This window comes from Bos grunniens, chromosome 13, assembly GCF_055505025.1.
Source record: "Bos grunniens cultivar Pamir isolate PY7600 chromosome 13, Bosgru_T2T1.0, whole genome shotgun sequence".
NCBI classification, from domain to species: Eukaryota; Metazoa; Chordata; class Mammalia; order Artiodactyla; family Bovidae; genus Bos; species Bos grunniens.
The window spans coordinates 41,045,597-41,070,074 of record NC_141177.1 but is presented as its reverse complement, the minus strand read 5'-3'; the positions used below and the strand labels follow the sequence as shown (position 1 = coordinate 41,070,074).

Genomic DNA, 24,478 nt, shown 5'->3' with positions numbered 1-24,478 from the left:
ATGGCAAGTAAGCACGCAGAGATGTCCACATCACCACCTCCGGAGAAGCGCAAACTGAAGCCAGCACAAGTGAGCCCCGCACAGAGCGTCACAGGGCAGGCCGCCGGGAACCGATGACCACCGAGCACCGCGAGGATGCAGAAGCCAGCCGGCTTCCCCGGAAGACAGCTGATCGTTTTCCTGTAAAGTTAAACACCGTGTGACCCAGCAACCCCATTCCTGGTATTTAAAGACACGAATTCTATGTTCAAGCAGAAACTTGCATGAGTGCCTCACAGCCTTTATTAGTAAGAATGAAAAACTGAAAATAAAAAGCCTTCGGTGGACGAACGGATGGACACATAGCGGCACTTCCTTATCGTGGAAAATCACTCAGGAATAAAATGGAGTGAACTGCTGACACCCCCGGCAGCCTGGGTGACCTTTGGGGCCTGGTGCTGAGGGGGCTGGTCAGGGGTCTTGCCCTGGGCAGAGCTGTATCCTAGTGTAGGCTCTGGGCCACGCTTATGTAAGAGGTGCATTCACGGATGTGGGGATGCGTTCTATCTTTGCAGTCCCTACAAGAACTCTGTTCTAGTTTCGACACTTTTATGTGAGTCTAAAATTGTTTCAAAGGGTGTGTGTGTATGTCTGTTTGTGTGTGTATACACATATACATCTCTGTGACCTAGACTTAGTTGAAGAGTTTTTAGATGTGACCTCACACACAGACACAGCGAGTGAAATAATTTATTCATATACATACATACACATACTGTACAAGGCCATCTGTGATGAATTTTAATACTCTATAATCTTCAAACTAACTAAAATACAATTTAAATACATGCATTCCTTTCAATAAAATGAAGTATTTCAGAACAGTAAAGAAACTTGGGAAATGAGTGATTTTTTTTTTTATTTTTTAATTGAAGGATAATAGCTTTACAGAATTTTGTTGGTTTCTGCAAAACATCAACATGAGTCAGCCATTGTTGTTGTTCAGTCACTCAGTCATGTCCGACTCTTTGCGACCCTGTGGACTGCAGCACACCAGGCTTCCCTGTCCTTCACCATTTCGCAGAGCTTATTCTAACTCATGTCCATTGAGTTAGAGTAAGTTAGATGCCATCGGTGATGCCATCCAGCCATCTCGTCCTGTCGTCCCCTTCTCCTCCTGCCTTCAGTCTTTCCCAGCATCAGGGTCTGGGGAAGTATACATATGTCCCCTCCCTCTTGAACCTCCCTCTGGTAACTGATGACTTTGAACAGCCCAGCCAGTGACTTGATAAATGGCCATAGGTTTACTGTGATGGGATCTTGCACAGAGGCATCCCTTGGTTTAGAAAATGCTCTCATTTTACAAACTAGGGAGCCCACCTCTGCCACAGGTGCACACAGACATGCGGGGCGGTGGCCATGCTCAGTGGCAAGGGGTTGAGGTACACCAGGTAGGCAGGCCCTGGGGTCCCTGCTCCTAGACAGACGGCTTTCTCATTGCTGCAGAGGTGGGGCATGGGCTCTGAGGACCTCACCCTGCACAGGGGCTGGCAACCTTGGCCAGTCCCTGATGCTATGAGAGGATGAAGAAGGCATTGAACAGGCAAGAGGTCCACAGTCAGCCTGCTCCAGAGCATGACAGCTGTGGCCCCCACTCCAGCCAGAGAGGCTTCTGGAGCCTGGCCAGGTGGGGGGTCCAGGAGGGAGGGGGCGGCTGGGCTCTCAGAGGAAGGCCCTGTGGTTCTCATTGGCCCCTCCTGAGGCACAAGTAGCTCCTGCACTTCCTCAGGGTGCAGATCCTCTGTGGTGGGTGGGCAGACGGGTGAGGACAATTGAAAGGGTGCTGTGTCCCCAGTGCTCATTCCCAGGAGGTGTGCGCCCCACCTCTCTGGCAGACAGACGGGTAAGGATGGTTGGATGATGCTGTGTCCCCACAGCTCATTCCCAGGAGGTGTGCGCCCCACCTCTCTGGGCAGACAGACGGGTGAGGATAGCTGGATGGATGCATGTCCCCATAGCTCGTTCCCAGGAGATGTGCACCCCACCTCTCTGGGCAGACAGACAGGTGAGGATGGCTGGATGGATGCATGTCCCCACAGCTCGTTCCCAGGAGGTAAACGCTCCACCAGGGCCCCCGCTCCCTGCCTGCCCTCCTCGCCTCTTGGTCGAGGGTAGTGTCATCCTCACAGGCCCAGGTGAGCTGTCCGCCCCCAGGTTCACCTGGGAGCCCTTTGTCACTGGCCCCGGGGGTGGACGTGCAGCCACCCGTCGGCTCGGTGGCCGGGCTTTGTTCCAAGAGCCGCCTTGGGCTCCACGTGTCTCCGAGCTCCTGAGAGAGCAAGTGTGTGACACTGACACTAAGTGGCTTCTCTGCAGAAACACGAAAAGGACAAACTTGATGAAACGCCAAATCACAGTGTAAAATGAATTATTCATGTGTCATAAAAAGAGTGAATTCAATATTTTTTTCATTTCCCCCCCATAACTCTCACAGTGTTTCCATTAAAGTGTAATGAAAAAAGAGGGAAAAGTGAACGCAATGCCTAATCCCCAAAAGAAAGAATTCAATTTAAAGTATAATTTTTTTTCCTCCTAAAATGGCACGTGTGAGAGATTTTTTGACTTTTTATTTCCGAAATAATTTCAGACAGAAGAATTGCAAAAATGGTATGAAGAATCCCTATATGCTCGTCACCCGGTTTCCTTTGGTCTTAACCGTTTACCGTTGGGTACGTTACCTTCTCTCAATGTGCATATGTTTTCCCGAGTTCTTTGCAAGAAAGTATCAGACAAGATGGCCTTTTACCCCTAAATGGGCGAGGTATGTTTTCTAAAAACAAGTGCAATTGTAACAGTCAGGAAATTAAAGTCATTCCAGTACTGTCATCTCATCTACAGACCTTATGTACATTTTTCCAGTTCTTTCAATACTGTTCTTATAGCAAAAGGGGAAAACAATCAGACCCAGTTCAGGACCCAATCTTGCATTTTCTTGCTCTTCTCTTTTTGTTGTTGTTGTTTAGTTGCTAAGTCGTGTCTGACTCTGCAATGCCATGGACTGGCTCCCCTCTCCATGGGATTCTCCAGGCAAGAATACTGAGTGCGTTGCCATTCCCTTCTCCAGGGCATCTTCCCAACCCAGGGATCCAAGCCACGTCTCCTCCTTGGCAGGCGGGTTCTTCACCACTGAGCCACCAGGGAGCCCTGAGGCTGTTCTCTGATCACAGCCCTCTATAATCTGGAACCTTTCTTCTGCCATCAGCTTCATGTTCTTGACATGTTTCGAGAGTCCAGGTCGGTTGTTTGTCAGGGGAGCCCTCCTTCTGGGTCATCTGGTGATTCCTGCTGGTTGGATTCAGGTGATGATGCTGTGGGCAGGGCCCCCACGAGGAGACATCTGCCTCCACATGTCCTGTTACCAGCTTGGCATTTCCGTGGGACACCTGACAAGCGGTGATCCCATCCCCTTTTGCAAGTGGCATCTGCCAGGTGTCTCCCAGCCAAGCAGCATTTCTCTGGAATTAATAAACATCTTGTGAGGAGGTGCTATGCGAGGATGGAGCACCCCACTTAGTGCTAGCTGTTCACTTACTGGTTTTAACATTCTTTACAAGCTCCTAACCTCATGGCTCCTTTTGTATTCATTAGCTGGGCATTCATCCATGGGGTAGAGTTTTCCCTTCCCCCATATTTATTTATTTACACATTCATTGCTTCATACAGACTGGACCATTGATTGTTAGTTTATAGGTTCCTGTCCATCCTTACAGTGTTCATGGTGTGTTTATTCTCTTTGTTACAGATTAAACAGCAGGTGCCCCTTCTGGTTGGCTCTGTGTCCTTTTGACACAATTCATCATCTCTTACCCATTTTATCATCATTTCCTGTGCAGCGAGCTGTCCCAGCTCTGTTTTGGATTTGGCAGCCCTGACCCTGAAATCGGTCATTTCTTCAAAGTGCCCTGGTTCCACATATTGGAGAACCGTGTTTAGAAACCAGTGTCTAGGTACTGGGTCTGCTCATCACCTGGGAGTGGGTGTGTTGTCCCAGGCCCTTTCCACAGACTGAGCTGGAAGAAACATGTAGCACATACATACACAAGCACATCTGTGTAACCGTATGTGTACACAGTCCCTGTGTACACAGACATACTTATTTTTTTAATCTGTTTATAGATAGATGGAAACTAACATCCTCAGTCTAATCCAGTCTGCTCACATCAGTATCACACACTCTTTTTTCAGCTGCTCTTTATCCCATGGGCTGGACGCCTCACCGTTTATGTAACCACTGTCCTTCGAATGAGCGTTTAGGTCATTCCCAATATTTTGCAATTACATACAAGGCTGCAATGAATAACCTTGAGCATGTGTATTTTTCTATTATTGGAGGTGAATCTTCAGGATAAATAACCTAGAAATGAGATTATTGGGCCAAAATTCAGCACATATTTAATTGTGCTGCACATTAACAGATCTGCTTCCTAAGGTGGCACCAATTTGCATTCAGCCAGCCTGTGTCCCCACAGCCTAACAGACAGGATGGCTGGTTTAGGTAGAACACGGTATCTTCATGCGGTTTGGCTTCTCCTTTCTTCAAGCGAGGATGGACATCATTCCACTTGGATGAGACAAAACCATCAGAGCACCCAGGCCAGGAATTTCAGATGCTGACCCTGCACTCATGTGACTCTAAGAGTCAAGTCCTAGTTCAAACCAATCCCAACCCATGGTCCCAAAGCTACCTTGGACTTTCCACCTGCAAAGAATAGGGAACCCAGTGGGTAACATGTTATATCTCTCTGACAGGTGTAACATAAAGGGGAAGAATAAGATCTAAAAGGGATAAGCATTGCTTTATGCAATTACATGAAGCTCTTACGTGCAGAAAGTCACACACGAAGAAAATCACACTGGGCAGGAAACTATGACAAACCTAGAGAGCATATTGTTTTTTACTTACAAAAGTTATATTTATACATCTAGTAGGTAAAGCAAATTACACCCATTTCAAAATACATATTTAAACACACATCTGAGTACCTTTCAAAAGGCAAGAAGTTTTTAAGAGAACTTCAGTTTAGCAAACAAAGCTAAATGGGGAGAATTTAAGTTTGCACTTGACATGGTATTTAAACAAAACCAAAGGGCTAAAACTCAGTATTTAGACAAAGAATGCAGTTCACTAGTCACTAGGCAAAGAAAATGGCCCATAGCAGATGGCACACAGAATGTCTTCCAAAGAGATATCACTTTGCCAACAAAGGTCCATCTAGTCAAAGCTATGGTTTTTCCAGTAGTCATGTATGGATGTGAGAGTTGGATCATAAAGAAGGCTGAGCACTGAAGAATTGATGCTTTTGAACTGTGGGCTGGAAAACTCTTGAGAGTCCCTTGGACTGCAAGGAGATCAAACCTGCCAATCCTAAAGGAAACTAGTCCTGAATATTCATTGGAAGGACTGATGCTGAAGCTGAAACTCCAATACTTTGGCCACCTGATCTGACTCACTGGAAGAGACCCTGATGCTGGGAAAGATCGAAGGAAGGAAAAAGGGGACAACAGAGGATGAGATGGTTGGATGGCATCACCGACTCGATGGACGTGAGTTTGAGCAAGCTCCGGGAGATGGTGAAGGACAGAGAAATCTAGCATGCTGCAGTCCATGGGGTCGCAGAGTCAGACACGACTGAGTGACTGAATAACAGCAACAGTAGACTCGTGGGGCAGTGGTGCCATGCTGGTCAGTGTAGACCTGGGCACTGCGGCAGTCTTAACCCTCCGTGGCCTGGTGGGTCAGACCTGCGTCTCAAGGAGTTCCAGTGCTGTGCCGAGTTCTGATCTGCTCCACTGGCTGCTCTTTGGGCCCCCGATGCTGTGTCTCCAGGTGGACCATATCCCACCTGCTCCATGTGAGGATGAAGGACGGGGGAGCCCCACCTGTCAGCACATCGTCTCCTTTGTAAGTTTCATCACCAATAACCTTGCTTCTTGTAGGAAAAACTAGAAATGCAAAAAGAAAGAAAAAAAAACCACTGATGTGCCCCCTCGTCTGGAAGCAGCTTAATTTCTGACATTTTGGAGGAAATATGACTTGTTCCACGTTCTACCTCTTTCTTTCCCTCGGTTATTACAAGCATCTTTCCAGGGCAGTGAATAAGTACCTACATCACCATTTTCCATGACTGCGTAGAAAAGTCCACATGGAGTCCTCTGATTTTGCTGTTTTGAAGCAGTGCTGTCGGGAGCACCATGCAGACTTCACAGGAATTCCCGATTCCCAGTGTCTCCTGGCCTCTGCCTCCCAACCCAGGCCATGCAGAGATGCTCCCCCAAGCAGAGATGCTCCCCCCAGCAGAGATGCTTCTCCCCAGCAGAGAAGGCCAGGGGATGAGGGGGCAGTGGGGGCCCAGGGAGCTACTGTGGGGGTGAGGCCTTGAGAGAGATGAGTGACAAGGGGTGCAGCCCCCTGCACCCTTGCACCCTCGTGTCCATGCTCAAAGGGCTGATACGTGTCCAGCCGGGCTCTGTGATTATCCTATGAAATCTTCCCAAGGAAGAAACCTCAGGGGCAGAGAACCAGCTCTCTGCATGGAGGTCACGGCTGAAGGCGGACTGCCTGGCCACGGGGAGGGGGTCCAGACCCGCTCTGCCCACTTGAAGCATCTGTTCCTCCAGCCACATGGACGGTGAACGCCTTTGGATGCTTGCATCCTGCCTTGCACATACTCTAATCTAATGACCAGTGAAGAAGATTTTCAGAAACAGTTGCTGTGTGTGGCTCATGTCTTGGTGGTGGCAGTTGTGTGTTTTCTCTTCTTGGTTTGTGGGTGTCCCTGTCACCGCCCCAGACCCCCACCCCCGTCTGATGGCACAATGCCCAGGACCAATTGTATCTACAGCACTGCTGCTGATGGGAGGGAGAATGTACAGAGAGCTGGGCTGTTTTTGTCTGCCCTGTAATTTATCTGAGTTTTTAAAAACCAATTTTAATCAAAATTGACTAGTTGTTTTGACGCCATGTAGCCACAACTTTGTAGTTTACAGAAGTGGCTCCCTTATACTCTAAATAAAACTCTGGGAAGATTTTGAGGGGTGACCCTTTACATGGTCTTGTCATCAGAAGCTGTTTCCAGAGAGGGGAGTTGAGGCCCGGGCATCTCTGTGGGGTCTGTGGTCACAGCTTGCATTGCACTACTCTTTGATTGGAGGACTTCCCACTGACCCCTCTGGCCGCCGGCCTCCCCATCACCACCGTGAAACTGAGCAGTCAAGAAGTGGTCATCAGAATCCCAGGGCGGAAGGGTGTGGAGAAGACACCCCAGCTTCAGACAAGAAGCCACTGAGGCCAGTAGGGTTGGCAGATGACCAGACACTGCTGTTCAGACAGTGGAGAGCACAGAGGTCCAGGGTGACCTGGCCAGCTGGCCAGTTCTGTTGTTTAGGGACATTGTAACCTCCCAGAGGCCAGGGTGTCTTTTGCCAAATAGAAATAACCAGAAAAATAGCCACAGCTGCTATTTCCAGAGCTGCTGTGAGAATCCAGCCAGCCCACATATTTAAACTCATAGTAAACTAAAACAAAACCTAAAACCTCCAGGGAAGCCCAAAGCCTGAACAAGTACCCACAATCAGAGATGTCACGCAGGCACCAGGATTCCCACCTGCATAGACTGACCTGTCACGTGACGCGCATCCTCTCTGGATCTGTCCTTCGGCCCCATCCTCTGTGTCTCTCCTTGGCCCTCAGGTCCTGCCGACTGTGGGGTCCCTTCCCCAGACCCCATGCAGAGGCCCATCAAGGGCAGCGTGGCAGTTCCAGCCCAGTGCTGAGGTTCCTGGAGACCCCACCTGGCCTCCTCATCCCGGATGGAGGGTTCTGGCCTCCCTGCAGGGGGGCACATGTGCGTCTGCCCACAGCCCTCAGTCCCAGACCCCGCCACATGTGACGCCTCCGTGGGGCTGCTGGTTCCACCTCTGCAGGAGTGAGGATGGGTGTCCCCCCTTCCCTTTATTCTTTGGGAGGCGATGCTACAGAGGAAAGGCAGGAGCTCTGCAAACCTGGCCCAGCGGAGGGGAAAGGGAGGGGTACTGGGGATCCGAGGTGTGTGTGTGTGTGCATCTGGATGTGTGTCTGGGTGTGTTTGTGTATGTATGCATGCGTCTGTGTGTATCTGTATGTGTCTGCGTGTGTTTGTGTGTCTGTAACCGTGCGTATGTATTCGTGTGTGTGTGCATGTATCTGTGTGTGTGTGTGCATGTGCATGTGTCTGTGTCTGTATGTGTCTGCGTGTATGTCTGTCTACGTGTGTGTGTGTAACTGTGTGTGTCTCTGTGTGTTCAGATGTGTGTTTGTGTGTGTGCATGTGTCTGTGTGTGTCTGTATGTGTCCGTGTGTTTGCATGTGTAACTGTGTGTGTGTGTGCATGTGTCTGTGTGTATCTGTGTCTTTGTCTACATGTATGTGGGTAACTGTGTGTCTGTGTGTATCTGTGTCTTTGTCTACATGTATGTGGGTAACTGTGTGTCTGTGTGTATCTGTGTCTTTGTCTACATGTATGTGGGTAACTGTGTGTCTCTGTGTGTCTCTGTGTGTTTAGATGTGTGTGTGTGCGTGTGTCTTTGTATATCTTTATGTGTCTGTATGTGTGTCTGTGTGTGTAACTGTGTGTGTGTCTGTGTGTGTCTGTGTCTGTATGTGTCTGTGTGTGTCTCTGTGTGTTCAGATGTGTGTGTGCATGTGTCTGTGTGTATGTTTGTGTGTCTGTGTGTGTAACTGTGTGCATGTGTTTGTGTGTGTTTGGATGTGTGTTTGTGTGTGTGCTTGTGTCTGTGTATATCTCTGTGTGTGTTTGTGTCTATGTGTGTGTTTGTGTGTCTGTGTGTGCACATGTGTCTGTATGCGTGGAGGGCAGCTGGGTGCTGGGTGGACAATGTGTCACCCGCTCCCACCCTGGGGGCCCGAGAGAAGGTCAGTCCTTGCTCGGGGTGAGCCCCTCCCCGTGTGCCTGTTTCCCCCCCAGACAAGACACAAACAGTGCAGCAGGAAGCTTCCTACACAGGTGCAGTGGAGGCTCCGATTTGCAGTTTTATGTGCGTTTGATTAACCAAAACAGGAGGGACACCGGGGCTCAAGACCAGGCCCACGACATCCTTATTTAGGTCACAGTCTAAGGAAAGAAGGCATTCAAGGCAGTGTCCTGGCCCCAACACCAGTCCTGCCTCGTCCTGAAACCAGGTTGATGTCCTAGAACGAGGAGTGGACTCCACACCCCGCCTGTGTGCTCCCCCCAGCCCCAGTCTCCAGTGGACACCCCGCTGTCCACACCCCATCCCAGAGGTCCACTGGGCTGTGGGTTTAATCTCCCTGGAACAGCCCAGAGCCCATCCTTGGGTCTTTCTCTTCCTACGGGGGATGGCACTTGCCGGGCAGGCTTGCTGGGCCTGACCCCCACGTCAGTGATGGTGGGAGACCCATGCTGACCCTCGTCCTCCTGTCCGTCTCTCCCGGCAGAGTGACTACTCCAGCGACACGGAGAGCGAGGACAACTTCCTCGTGATGCCCCCGCGGGACCACCTGGGCCTCAGCGTCTTCTCCATGCTCTGCTGCTTCTGGCCGCTGGGCATCGCCGCCTTCTACCTGTCCCACGAGGTAAGGCCTCCCGTCGGCCACACGTATGCAGCCAGTGCGCCCAGGCTGGCGAGGACGGGGTGGGGTTGCTGCGGGGGAAACCTGGTCTCAGGGGCCCAGCCTCACCCCAGCAGACCCGGGCGCATCCTCAGAGGGCGGCCGGGGGGGAAGCGGCAGGTTGGGATCCGGGCCTCTGAGCAGACACTCGTGGGGTGCCAGCAGGACCGACCCTGTGTTGGGAGAGTCCGTTGGAGCACTGGAACAGAGGCAAAGTGGGTTCTGTTTTCTCTGTGAAAGGCTCACACATAAAATAGAGTCCCGTGGCATGGTGCCTGTGCACGCATCCCAAACAGCCTGTCTCAGCCAGTAACTGGGCCCTCTGTCCAGTGGCAAGGCTCTAAGAGAGTCAGTTCCTGGCCCTTTTTCATGGCCAACCTTCTCCTTGTGCCTTCATGGAGCCCAGGTTTTAAATACTTCCTCTGTGTTCCTGTCACTCAGAAACTATCTATATTCCCATTCTTATTAATCAAAGGAAGACATGTACTTGTCAATTAAAGAGGGAGTTTCAGCCTCACGCGTTATCCCCACCAGATGGGGAGAAAGGCAGCCCCTTCTGTTGCTCCAGAGCCCACAGCGTCCTCAGGGCACCTGGGGCTCCCTCTCCAGTGTCCGTGGCTCTGAGGCCGTCCACCCAGGCCTTATGCTGGAAACGTTCATTCCTCTTGCTTTGAGAAGGACCCTGGCCTCTCACTGCTTCTTGCCGTTGTCTGTCCCAATTCAGTGTGTTGGGTGAGAGTGCCTTTGTGTGCTCCTGTGTCCCCTACCCCGCTTCCCTGATCCTACAAGGAGTGAGGAGGGAGAGGAGAATCCACTAGTGGCCCCCAAGGGCAGCCCCTCTTTGCAAGGAAACCAAGAGGCCCCAGAGGCCCTTCCAGGGGAGCGTGGTGCGGCCGCTGCTCTGAGATCTTGGTCGCAGAGGATGGACGGATGTTGGGAAGGGTGATGGAGCCGTCCTACTTGGCCAGAGTTGTGCCCAGTGGTTGTTCCACATCCAGCTTTGGCCTGGAGGGTCTGTCTGAGCATCTCTTTGGTGAGTTGGTTCTACACACGCCAGAGGCCCCTACTCTGGGGTACACAAACCCAGGCTGTAGAACTAGACTCCCGGCCATCAGGGGCCTGGGGGTGGTGAGTGGAGTGAGTCTGGCAGCTCCTGGGCCCAAGCAGTGGCCATGGGTGCTGCGTGCACCCAGGATTGGGACACACAGTGGGACCTGGACAAAGGCACGTGGGCAGATGGGGCCTCCAGAAGACCTCAGGCTCAGAGCCCACCACTCCGTGTCAGTAGCACCCTGATCCTGTGTTCCTGCATTACAAACAGGCAAGAGGGTTCCACCAGGTGAGGGAAGGTCCAGGAGAGTGGAGCCAAGGGAAGCCAGGTGTGACGTCAGCGCCCTCTGCATCCAGTCCTGACACATCCAGGCCAGCCTCCTGTCCTGGCCTGCTGACTCACCCTATCCCCTGCAGAGGGTGCCCTCCACACTAGAGCTGTGTTTTAATTGTCAAATTGTAGAATGGGACCAATATTTTTACTCTGCAAGTGAACATTGGTGTCACCTGCTAGCAGGGGCTGGGTGAGCCCTGGGTAAGCAGAGGTAGGGTCCAGGACAGATCGCCTACAGACCAGGTCGTTCCTGATCTCGGCTTCTCTCGGACCCTGGGGGAGGCCTGTCTCTGGAGCAGGGCAAGGCAGGCATAGCATCTTTGTCTGAAAGATGGTAAATACAACAAAAATCCAGCCACAATTGTGGAGACTGGCATTAGATCCTTCTTCTCAGGTTGGGAAGATCTCCTGGAGAAGGAAATGGCACCCCACTCCAGTACTCTTGCCTGGAGAATCACATGGACAGAGGAGCCTAGTAGGCTACAGTCCATGGGGTCGCAAAGAGTCAGACACGACTGAGCGACTTCACTTTCACTTTCTCAGAGAGTAATGTTATCCTTCACACCTTAAGAACCTCCTAGACCCGGGCCTGACCAGTCAGGATGTTTAATACCTTCAGTGGAAAGGATTCTGATCATTTATTCACAGCAAATGTGCTGCCCACATTCTTGGAGTGAAGAGCAAGTGTTTGGAGGCCTGAGGGATTGTCTTCACTCTTGGAATAAGAGGAGGGGCTCCGAGGTCCCCCGCTCTCAGCCCCTCTTCTCTTTGTGCTGTGAGCGTGGATTGCCCCTCAAGGAACATGGTTCCATGGGAGCTTGTGGCTGAGACCCAGGCACTGCGGGCCCGGGAGGCAGGCAGCCCCAGGCACCCAGCGCTACAGCCCAGCCCTGAGGCCCCGGGCCTTCTGTCCCTAACTCTAAAGCCCTACTGCAGACACTGGAAATGGGAATTGTCAGCACACACCTGAGTCCCCAGGTGAAGGGGCAGCTGGACGGAGATGTGGGGTCTTTTCTCCAACAGATTTTATGATTTGATAAAGGCCATAAGAAGCAGTAGCAGCAAAGTATCAGTGAGGTGGGCAGCGTCTGCACCTGCCAGGTCCTGGTCCAGGTTAAACACCCTACACCTGCCTTCTCGGGCAGTCCTGGCCAACAGTGTTGACAGCCTCAGCTGGGTTAGAAAGTCGTGTTGTCTGGCTCCACCGACCTGCTCCATCAGAGCCACCAGGGTGGGGTGTGGAGCCTGCGTTTGAACAAGCCTCCCTCGCTCCTGATGCTGCTATAGTCTGAGCTGTTGCACACGCATGTTCTCTCGGGAAGTCCGTGACAGGGCACTGCCCTCACATCGCTTGGTGGCTATGGGATCAGGGAGGGTGATGGCATCCCAAGGCAAGACCTGGCTGGCAGTGGGCCTGGCCCAGAGCCACACCCGGAAGAGGCAGCGAATTGGAACTGACAGTGTGGAGGCCCAAGTGTAGTATCTGTCCACAACTTCATTTGCTCCAGTGCTAATCATTTGATCCAGCCCCCAGCGTAGGCACCAAGGAGAGAGGAGAATGTTATGTGTAGTTTTGGTGGGTTCACCAAGGAACCGATGCTCTGAGTGATGTTGAGGGTGGAGAGGAACCCAAATTTGCTGAGCGATGCTAGGACCTAGTTGATGTGCTCACTTTGTCTTATTTAATCTTTGCAATGAGTCTGAAAGCTGGGAATTTATTATCCCCATTTTATAGGTGAAAAAGCTGAAGTTTCAAGGGATTAAATAATTTCCTGAAATCAGAGATGTAGCAAGTATGGTACATGATGCATATATCAATGTTTCTAACCCTCAAAATCAAATTTCCTGCAATATAACTTTTTAAGACTTTTTTATTTTATTTTTTGGCCATGAGACATGCGGGTTACCCAGCCAGGGATGAAACCCACGCCCCTGAAGTAGAAGCGCAGAGTCTTAACCACTGGACCACCAGGGAAGCCCCCTCCTTCCCCTACCGCAGTATAACTTTGACTTTTATCTGCAAACAAAAAATAAAAGCACAGTTCTCATGTCTAAATCCATTGTCCCCACTTGCTTAGAGTGTGTTACAGTGAGGAAAAGAACCCTTCTAGAAGGGACTGGGCGTTTACCTAGGTGCCTTCACCTGTGTGGCAGGTTCGAGCTTGAGACTGGAGCTGGAAGACCCTTCCGTCCCCCCACCACCCAGAGGCCCTGAGTCTGGAGCCAAGGGACGCCTGAGGGCTCCGTGCGCTGTGTCTGCCTCAGGCATTGTCTACACTGAGCATCTATCATGTCCTGATTTCATTTCATTTCACAAAATGTTTCTTTCCTTTATTATCTGCACTATTATAACAATAATTAAATGAGAAAAGGGAATTAAGAGCCAGATTATGAATTTTATGAATAGCACCAGTGCTTAAAAGTATTATTTAATATTTCATAAAGAATCTGTAGCTGTCTTCCGCAGAAGACTTGTTGCATCAGCAGAAGCAGAAATCTGTATTTCTCTCTTCCCTTAATTACTTATGCAGAGAATGTGTTCCTCTTACAACAGGAATATTTTTAATTAGCAAACTGAAGGCTTGATTGAGGAACTTAGATTATCTGTCATCTGAGTTCCCATTCCTTCCGGCACCAATTGGAACTCGTCCTGGCTCTTCGGGCGAGTGGTCAAGTGCACTGGGACATACAGAACAAAGCCCATCAGAGCCTCATTCAGACTCAGAGAAGTGGCACCGCCATGTGAATAACGGGTGGAAAGCCCCAGGCCCGGCCCTTCGAGGGGCTCGCATGTGTGTCTGATACAAACACATGCACACCCATTTTTCTGTTTGGTCGTTTCCTAAAGATGAACCTCGTGGCTTACAAATGTGGTGTCTCCTGAGGGTGTCCAGACACAACCAGGAGGAGTATGCCATGACAAAGATCAAGTCAAGCCACCAAATACTCTGGGCACACGCCCTACTCAGGTCTGTGGGAGCCAACACAAACCCCCCACCTCGGGCCCCCTGGAGGCAGTGCCATCCTCTGAGCTACCCACAAGGAGAGGCTTCCATCAGTCATAGACTGAGGCTGGAGGAAGCCACAAAGACAGAGGTGATTTGAGGGACCCGGGAGGGCAGGGCAGGGCCCAAGAGCCCTGAACACATACTGCAGTCGGTCTGTTAACTGAGGGTTTTTGAACACACGCTGCAGTCGGCCTGTTAACTGAGGGTTTTAAACCAAAGGATAAAGATGGGAAATAAAACAGGTGTCAGAGGGCACCACCCAGAAGCAAAATGCTCTGGAATAGTCAACTCAGAGCAGAAAATCCTTCCACAAGAAAGCGAGCAGATGTGTCAGGCACTGTGGGCCTCTGTGGGTTTCTGCTTTGCACCCTGGGGGTCGCTGGAGACAGATGGAGGGAGACGGGGCCTTTCACCTCCCTCCACCCCCGCATCAGCCAGGAGCTTGGTTCCAGCAGAGTCTTGACTGGCAGATGCCGCAGGCGTTTTGAGGAGCTGTCACCTGTCCATCTCTAGCCATTCATCTCACCAGAGGGACCGGCATTTCCACGCTCTCCCAGCTAAACCCTGTCACAAACAAGGACAGGTTTTTGAAATGCTCTTGTTTGTTCAAAGCTGTGTGCTTGGAACAGGTGCATCACGTAAAACTGGACCCTTATGTCCTCCCTGCACTGAGTGCTGTGGTTTATTATCATCCACAGGTCTGGAGTTAATGCTTTATGTATGTCACCATGTCCCTTTTTTTGTCCTCAAGTTCGTTATTCCCAAATGCCTTCTGATTTATAGGAAGTTGAGTACCGCCGGTGACTGCATTGGTAAGTTCTAGCAGACTCGGAATTAGCACAAGACCCGGTTTCATATATGAGAGTCCCAGGTCCTCTAACAGAGCTACCATCTGGTTCAGCAAGGCAACAAAGCACTGGTAACTAAATACTAAAGCCATGAACCCTCTAGAGTCACAGGGAAGGACCTGGCAAGACCCCCTTCCAGTCTCAACAGGTGTGGAGAAGCAGGAGTGACCAGACCACCTGGGAAGGAAGGCAGAAGGGGTGGGAAGGATTTGGACAGACCAACCTCTTCCCCTCAACCACCAAGGTTATGGTAAAGGAACTACTGGGGCTGCAGGAGTCCCACCAGGCCCTGGATTGGTGTTGACTTTGCAAAAGTGGAGTGAAAACATGGCTAGAAAGATAGCCTAATATATCAGACGGATATATTTTAACCTGTATCTCCCCCTCCACCCCTCCCCCCATCCACCCCTCCACCCCTCCCCGTCCACCCCTTTCTCTCTCTTCCTCTCTCCCTCCCTCTCTTCCTCCCTCCTTCCCGAGCTCTCCTCCTCTGTCGCTATCTCCATCTCTGTATGTATATTTAATATGCTGATTGTAGCTTCCGAGAGCTGTTTTGCAACTTCTGGATCTAAACAATTCTTTATAAATATTAATGATCCGGTGCAGCCAAGACAAACCAGATTTCTGATCTATTTTTCTTCCTCCGGGATGCATGCTGGAGTTGAGTCACTGATCTCAGCTTGTTTTGGTGGATAAATGAACAAACGCTCTTGTCTGTTCCGTTCCCTGGAGTGGGTTAGCTGAATTTTTTTTTTTTTCAGTTATAGGATATGTACTGTCTCAGTAATTAGTGTCCTGATTTTGTGCTTATTTGTTCGGAGCAGAGAACCCCGTGTGTTGATTGTCCAAGGGCAGAGCGCCTGCAGTGCGCGGCAACCTGGAGTGAAGCGCACAGCGGGTGTTACATTCTTCCCTCTGGCCTCATGCTCACCTCCGATTACATTGCCGAATGCGTGATCTTTTTGCTTTGGGACTCTGGGATGGTGTGTCGAAAGCTCTGAGGACATAGCCTCTAAAAAGGCTGGTCTTTTCTTTCACCTCTCTTCTGAGATTGAGGCTCTGCATGTGTCCTGTGACAACTTGAGAAATAAACAAACCAAACAGCTGTGGTCTCAGGAGGTCTCGCCTCCGTGCAGTGGCCCGTGACCTCCATGGCCCAGCTTGTGAAGGCTGAGTCCAGTCCAGCCACATTCAGCCAAGAGGGCCCTGGTCTGTGACAGATGCCAGTCTCAGCACAGGCATCTCCAGGCCCAGCCACAGGGGTGGCTAGGCCACTGAGCCATCTCACAGTCCGTAGCACGAACGGACTGGACAGTACCTCCTGTGTCTGGACTCACGATACAGTGACGTCAGCAGGACATAGAAATCTGGGGGCCATTGTGATGACTCACTGCTCGGTGAAGTCCGCCGAGTGGACTCTAGTGGCAATCAGGGCCATTGTTGGTACATCTCTGACGCTGTGATGTTGCCATTAGTGGAATTTAGCCTTTTGCACTGAAAGACCCGTCACTGGGCTGCGTCACCCAGGAGGCCGGCTGTACGTGGATGTTAAAGGTCCTGATGACGTTACACGGGTACCTCGGGCGTAGGAATTGGTGCAGCGAGAGGACGGGACCTCGGCCCCTGACTCAGGGTTGGGCTGGGGCTGCTGCTCTCAGCAGGGCTCCTCTTTTCTTGCTTCCTTGATGAGCTTTGGCATTTTCTGGTGCTTGAGAGTTGCATGAATCCCAGACACAGAGCTTTAGAGGATGCTGAATTTAGAGCTGGAAAATTACCTTGAGCACAGCACGTACTGTGACCTGCAGAGCGTGTGTGGAGCCCTCCTCGTTCTTATTTTTCCTTCTCTCCTTTTAGATGGGGGATTCTTCATCCTTAACCTTTAATTTTATTTAAATTACAAATAAATAGGAAGGAGTCCTTGAAACAAAACTGCAGCCTGTGTTTACATGGGTCTAAGCTTTTTGCCTCACAGTCATGTCCATGCACATACAAGGGCGGGATCGAAGGAGCCCTGTGTGCCCAGCCCAAGCTGGTCGGGGAGAGCCGTGGGGCCAGCTGCTTTAAAAGTAAAGGAAAGATAAAGAAGCAGGGAGTTCTTAGGTGATGTGATGCAGATGGCTTAGGGGGTGCAAGACGCAGCAAGACGTGCAGGTGGAGAGTGTCCTTTAGAACTGGCCCTGCACTGGGGGCAGAGACATGCAGGTGGTGAATGTGGCCCTGGGCCCCTCCCATCCCCTCTCTGGCACAGCTGGGGTTCTTCAGGCAGCTCCATGGTCTGGGGCCACTTTGGCTCATCTCAGTCCCAGGTGGATAGTATCAAAGCCCCAGCAACTGCCCTTTCCATCCAAACTGAGTGAGGTGTTGAAAGCCAGCTTTAACCCCAAAGCTTCCCCACTACCCACATTCTGCCCTCACCCCACCCCCTCCTGCCACGACCTCTGCCCCGTCCCAGGCCTGCACTGCCCACCACCAGACCGGGTCTCTGGTGGTCCCCTTTTGGTCACTAAGAGCCTCAGAAGCTTCCAGGCTAGGTTTACGGGCACACAATTCTGAGAACAGGGACTTCCCTGATGGTCCAGTGGCTAAGACTCTGCGCTCCCAATGCAGGGAACCCGGGTTCCATCCCTGGTTTGATCCCACACGACACAGCTAAGACCCAGTGCAGTGAAACAAATAAAAATAAATAGATAAATATTTTAAAAGGGGAGAAAGTACTGAGAACAGACTGGCAGTACTTTGTGGTAATCCCAGGAATCTAAGCACAGTGAAGTCATGTTAAGTCCATCCTGAGACCCTCCCCCTGGAACTCAGTTCTAAAATCAGTCTCTGCCTTCCTGAGATGACTGCATCATCTTGCCCGGTCCTTAGAGGTGTATGAAGTGCCTTGCATTCCTCTGGAAATGACAGGCAGCCTTTCAGAACCACAGTGGAGCTCATAAGCAACGAATGTTCGTCCAGGGCCCTCCGTGTCCATGTAAGACGTCCTGGGCCTCGCCCGTCGGGGGCACTGGGAGTGCATCTGTGCCCGTCACGTCGCACAGGGAATGCGTACCGATCCAACTCAGAGAATACACCTGATTGCTCTGACCCTTAAGCTGGTTTTCAGATAACTGGCAGGTGTCTCACAAGGACGGCTCACTGTGAAAGTCAGTTTATTATGCATGAATTTCAGATCAGGAGATGGGGGGCCAGAATTCAGCTGACCCGCTGGAGTCTGAAGAAGGCTGGAGCCCCCGGGGCGACAGGTCCCCTCAGGGTGCGTGGCCTCTCTTCCCAAAGCTGTCCTGGGGCTTCCCCGGGGAGGCGGGTGCCCCGGGTGCAGGGAAGCGCCGTCCGCAGCCTGGCCTTCTGGAGGCACGTGTGTTCATCTGCGGCAGCAGGTGCAGGAGCAGGTGGCTTGGTTCCGTGGTCCGAGGGCTGTCTCTGCCCCAGGTCGGCTCCCATCACCAGTCCAGGAGGAGAGTTTGGAATCCGCTCGCAGGCCCAGACCCAGACCTGGAGGTGCTCAGGGTGCTCTGGATGCCAGCGGAGAGTGTTTTCTTTCCTCTGTGGATAGATGCAGCACTGGCCCACGTTCAAGGTTGCAAACAGCACACAGATGCCCAGGCCTCCCTGTCTGCCTCCTGTCCACTGCATTCACTGGGCTCTGACTCCTCGCACCCTCCGGGTACCAGCCTCGTCCTCACCACTCCCCTGTCAGCCCCTTCACCCGATTCCTGATCTCATGGCCCCTTTTCTGAGGCCTTCGCTGTCCCAGCTCAGGACCCTGTTTCCAGCGCCTCTCCTCTCGGGGCCCCATGTGCGGATGGGCCCAGGCTGGTCCCCAGCTCACAGGCCTCAGTGACTCCGCAGCCCACAGAATAGCAAGTGCCCCCCACCTGGAGCCCAGAGCCCCTTGGGCCCGGACTTAGGTGTCTGACCCCCAGGACCCCACAACCCACCCCTACAGCACCACCAGGCCCCAGCACCTCCCAGGAGGCCTCTCTTGGCCCAGAGGACCCCTCAGTGTTCACAGCTCTGTGCGGGCACACTGTGACCCTGATATGCAAGGGGGACCATCAGGGAAACGTGCCGGGCATTTCTGGCTGTTTTGTTCCATGGCTCCCACCTCATTGGTGTGGGGACCGGCTCTGAATGCAGGATTCACAGAGAATCAGGCCAGACCCACACTTCACCAGCATCTGAAGAAATACAGTCCAGGAAGAGAGGACTGTAACTCAGGAGTTCTGAGCTATAACCAGATGTACCTGTGGGTGCCCCTGCTTTGTCCGAGTCTGTCACATCTGTGCTGACAGCTGCAAGGCCGCTTGATATCAGTAACAAGGAAATACTGCCCCGTGAATATTACATCTGTTTATCATCAAGCTGATAAGCACCTGACTTTAAATGCAGACAAGTTCCACTTGCCTCCATTCTTGGCATAAGAGCCTTTCATGAGAAAGGCCAGTTCTTTCTGAAATTTCCCTGTTATATCATCACCCTGAGACCAGGGAGACCCAGAGTGACTGGGTTCATTTCCCTAGATAGCAAACACTTCCCCAGCAGACAGGAGCTGTCTGGCTCCAGCCAAGAGACTAGGGAGGGCTGCCTTTACTCAGGACAGAGGACTTAGCCCTTTGGTGCCAGGACAGGATCGGGTGTGCCCTAAACGCCCCAGCCATCTAATCGGGAAGACTTCGACCCCCACCAGAGCCCATCTGCTGCACTTGTCTCCCAGCAGAGAAATGGGACATCCCAGGCACAACGCGGGTGCCCCACAAGCCATAAAACTGAAGAACGGCCCGGGCGGCAGGACATAAAAGTGCTCTTGGCACAACCTTTATGAACCTGCAAGATGATTAACTTTATTTCCCAGGAACTTAACAGAATTCAAAATCCAGGGGAAGGCTTCAAGCAGAATCGGGCTTAGCTATATTTCTAAATTTATCTAAACTCAGAGCTCTTCCCCTTAGCTCCCAGGATAGAATTATAATGATAGTCTGTCGTCAGAAATCGTGGCAGAAGGGTTTCAGCTCACGATGGGCTGTGGACGGATGGGGGGCTGCCTCGCTGTCCAGTCAGCTGCATCTCCAGGGTGTGCTATTTGTGGTCTGTGGCCTAAATAGGAGTCTAGTAAACACACTCCAGTTGTCTGCCTGGTTGGTGTGAAGACAGAAACAGGGGAGCAGGTCCAGGAACAAGGGGCCTGAATGAGAGAGCTCTTCCCCAAGTCGCCCGCTCTCCTTAACTGAAATGAGTTCCTGAGCTGAGGCGATGCCCTGATGGGACAGTGAATTCATTGAGACCTTGGGAAACAGCTGGGAAACGGGATGAGAAGGGGCCACTGGCCTTCAGGAGACAGTCAGGCTTCCTCAGTCCTTCTTGGAGGCAGTCCATGAACAGATAAGACAGACACATGGTTAAAGTCCTCGCTGACAAGCTGTTGTCAAGGAGGAGTCCTGCTCACCATTTAAATGCTCGCAATAGAGTTATTTATTACAGGCAGATGAGTATAGCCCAACAGGCGTGTCAGGGAAAGAAATGAACAGAAGGTAACGATACCTTAAGAGAAAAGTCCTAGAAAGCATGGATGCTCAGACATTTCCACTGCAGCAGTACTGCCCCCAACGTCTTCTTCTGTCCCATAGAAGTCAGTGGCTTATTTTTTGAAGAAGTTCTTTCAGTGGCCTCTTTGTCGAAGTCTTAATGACATTAGTACCTTAAGTAGGTGAGCAGCGTCCTTGTGATATTTTAACATCCATTTAGTCAGCCCCCCTGGCTCTGTCCATCATGCTTCCCCACAGTCATGTGACGCTCCTTTAAACATGGACACCCTAACACCGGGGGATGTAGCCTGGGGGGACACTCCCATAGAGGCCGAGCACCGGGAACCCCCTGAGCCCGCTTGTCCTGTTCACGGACCCACAGATCGAGGTCCTCCGCTCCAGGGCCTCCCCTCATAGGTGGCTTTGCTGGGGACACAGGACGCTGTCATCCCCACACACCATCCCTGAGGTAGCACCCACTTTTGTCCCCACCACCTCCTCTCCCCAGAGTCCTGGACACCCTCTTTCAGCTCAGGAAGTATGGACAGCTGGGTGGTCTGCCCCTCCGCACCCTCCTCCCCTAGTGGAGGCATGCGCGTGTGTGCGTACACGCTACGTCACTTCAGTTGTGTCTGACTCTTTGTGACCTCATGGACTGTAGCCCTCCAGACTCCTCTGTCCATGGGATTTTTCAGGTAGGAATACTCGAGTGGGTTGCCATGCCCTCCTCCAGGGGATCTTCCTGACCCAGGAATCGAACCCATGTCCCTGTCATCTCCTGCATTGAATGGCGAGTTCTTTACCAGTAGTGTCACCTGGCGGGGGCAGGGGTTGGGGGCTGGTAGGTCCTAGATCCCACCAGGGCAGGCAGACAGGCCAGCAGGGTCATCCATGGGCTTGTGGGAAATGAGTTCATAGTGATGTTCACCAACTTCCAACTGAAAGTTAGCATTTCTCCCCACTGTGAAAATGGCCCCTAGCCCCAGATGGTCCTGGTGGAGCCCTGAAGGGGCTCCCAGAGGGGCCAGAAAGGTGGTCCTGCAGCATGGCTGCGGGTCAGAACCGGGACGACAGAATCGAGGGCTGAGCCTAAATGTCCTTTTCTTGCCAGGGTCACTTCTGGTCCATATAGTATGCTCCTTCCAGCCTGTTGTTCTGCCAGCCCAAAAGCCCCGAGGAGAGAAAGACATCATCCCATTATCTTCATATTTCGCTCTCATCTTTGAAGCTGGCAAAAGATGCTCTGTATGAAAATGTCCCTTCCCGCCGTGCGTAATGCTAATGTCTTCCACATAATAAAGCTAATGGAATATGTTACACGCTGGAAATAGCTGCAGTGACCTTTCTTCTTTGTAGAAGACGCTCTTACTTCTTTCCCTCTCTCTCCTTCCCCTCTTCCTTTGCTTCCACCCCGTACCCCCACCGGCGCCCAGCTTTTGCGTGTCAGCTTTCAGGAGCATCTTCCAGAAACAACAGCAAAGAGAGTCATCAAATGGCACGGAGGAAGCACTCCTTTCCTCCAGTTACGGCCTCTGCAAAGTCCCAGATTCTTCCAGGAGGAGGAGCAGACCTTGGGGGCATAGCTGGAGGTGGAGGTCACACCTGAGCCCTGGGGCCCTTGTTTGAAGCCCCTGTAACTTAGAACTGCCAGAGGGTCTACAGGGAGGCTGTGGTCTTAGGTTTATCACTTTTTCCAGCTTTATTGAGGTATAACTGACAAAAATTTAAGGTGTATAATATATCACTTACACTGCAAAAGTGGAAAAGTGTGTGTTTAGAGCAGGCATCTGAATTGTTGGAACCCTTAGCTGAACTTGACCATTCCTGGTGGCTGGGAAGGACCTGGACTGGCCGGGCCTCTCTGAGCTGGCACCCCGGGCCCCCCGGGGCCCACGGTCCCTTGTCAGGGTTCAGGCTATCCTCTCGGTGTAGCAGTCGTTAAGTGAACGGAAGGTGGCAGGTCCCTGCATGCACGCCATTCATCGGTGTCCTTTCCTCCTCGGCTTCTAGGAGGTGATGAGAAAAGCAAGACAGAGGTCAGCCAGTTTGTACCTGACCCAGAGGTGGGACCCAGCAAAAGGAATTGTCTGGAAGGGGTGGGCCCAGGGAAGAGTGACATTCAGACTAGCCTGTTGTTTCTGATTCCTCCGCCAGAAAGGCACTTTCCTCCAAAAGATTTTGCTTGTTTTTTACAATGGAGAGTGGAGAAGAGGGTGGCGAGACTATTGAAAAAGACTGCTTCCAAAAGGGGCAGACACACCAACGAAAGGAAAAGCAGAGGGACTTCCCTGGCAGTCCAGTGGTCAAGACTCTGCCTTCCAATGAAGAGGATGCAGGTCTGATCCCTGGTCAGGGAGCTAAGATCCTACATGCCTTGGGGCCAAAAAACCAAAACAAAAAGCAGAAGCAATATGTAACAAATTCAATAAAGACTTAAAAAGAAATAAAGTGAAAATATTTTTTTTAAAAAAAGGAGGAACAGAGAGAAAGTCTGTGGGCCCAAGACAGCTCTCCCCTCTCTCCTCTATCTGCCCTTCCTGTGCTCGTGTCCACCGACAGTCTCACAGGAACTGGCCTTTACGAGGCATAAATGGGGCCATACATGTGCACACACACACATGAGTTTAAGGACCTTACCCATATACTGTGCTTGCAAGGTTTGTAAAGTCAGAGAGATATCATATTGTCACTGTGTAATAGTCTAGCCTTTGTTGTCATTGTGTTGTTATTTAGCCGTGTCCGACTCTTGTGCGACACTATGGACTGTAACCCGTGTCTCCTGCATTGGCAGGAGGATTCTTTACCACTGACCCACCATGGAAGCCCCAGTCTAGCCCTTACTGGCTAACTTTTCTTATTTAATGAGCTTATCTGACTACAAAGCTCCAGAGATAAAAGGACCATATCCCGGGCAGTGACCAGAACACGCCTGACCCCGAATCCCTGCGGTGTGACCCAGCCACACTTTCATGTCTAAACTCACAGAGGGTGGAGTTTCCAGTGCTAGGGCAGAGGAGACGTGACCCTGAGCCTTCTGCAGGGTTTTAGACCCTGCAGGGACCACAGAACACTGGCAAGTTGAGGCCCCCATGTCTAAGTGGACTCATTAGACGTGCACCAAGAAATACGAGGTACAAACCCCAGCCTCCCCAGAGAAATGCCCCAAGACTTCTACAGAAGGGGTGAGTCCTGCTGCCTCAGGGAGGCTGGTGTGGTCTCCTCAAACACTCGCAGTCTCCATGCCCCCTGCCTGGTTCTGCAGTGAAAGTGTTTGACACACCACACCTGCCCCTGGTTTTCTGAGAAGCCTCTGCCTTTTATTTTGGGTGCCGATCCAGTCATTTCTGCAAAGCCAACCACCCTGCACCTCTAGGCATAAAACGACCTTATTTTGGGGGGCTCCAAAATCACTGCAGATGGTGATTGCAGCCATGAAATTAAAAGACGCTTACTCCTTGGAAGGAAAGTTATGACCAACCTAGATAGCATATTCACAAGCAGAGACATCACTTTGCCAACAAAGGTCCGTCTAGTCAAGGCTATGGTTTTTCCTGTGGTCATGTATGGATGTGAGAGTTGGACTGTGAAGAAGGCTGAGTGCCCAAGAATTGATGCTTTTGAACTGTGGTGTTGGAGAAGACTCTTGAGAGTCCCTTGGACTGCAAGGAGATCCAACCAGTCCATTCTGAAGGAGATCAGCCCTGGGATTTCTTTGGAGGGAATGACACTAAAGCTGAAACTCCAGTACTTTGGCCACCTCATGCAAAGAGTTGACTCATTGGAAAAGACTCTGATACTGGGAGGGACTGGGGACAGGAGGAGAAGGGGACGACAGAGGATGAGATGCTGGATGGCATCACTGACTCGATGGACATAAGTTTGAGTGAACTCCAGGAGTTGGTGATGGACAGGGAGGCCTGGCGTGCTGCGATTCATGGGGTCGCAAAGGATCGGGCACGACTGAGTGACGGAACTGAACTGAACACCATGCTCATGGTTGGAATCCAGGATGCACTATGGGAAGGCCTGTCTCTGCTCATTGTGTC

At 51.5% G+C, this 24,478-nt stretch overlaps 1 protein-coding gene across 4 annotated transcripts in view; it reads left to right on the top strand.

Annotated features, from left to right (window-relative positions):
• Window positions 1–24,478, top strand: part of SYNDIG1 (synapse differentiation inducing 1) — a 103,285-nt gene that overhangs the window by 61,810 nt on the left and 16,997 nt on the right. For all 4 annotated transcript variants that reach the window (XM_086331188.1, XM_086331190.1, XM_086331189.1 and 1 more), the window contains exon 3: window positions 9,494–9,631. In XM_086331188.1, the coding sequence (XP_086187314.1) occupies window positions 9,494–9,631 (138 nt within the window). The remainder of the gene's footprint in view (window positions 1–9,493; window positions 9,632–24,478) is intronic.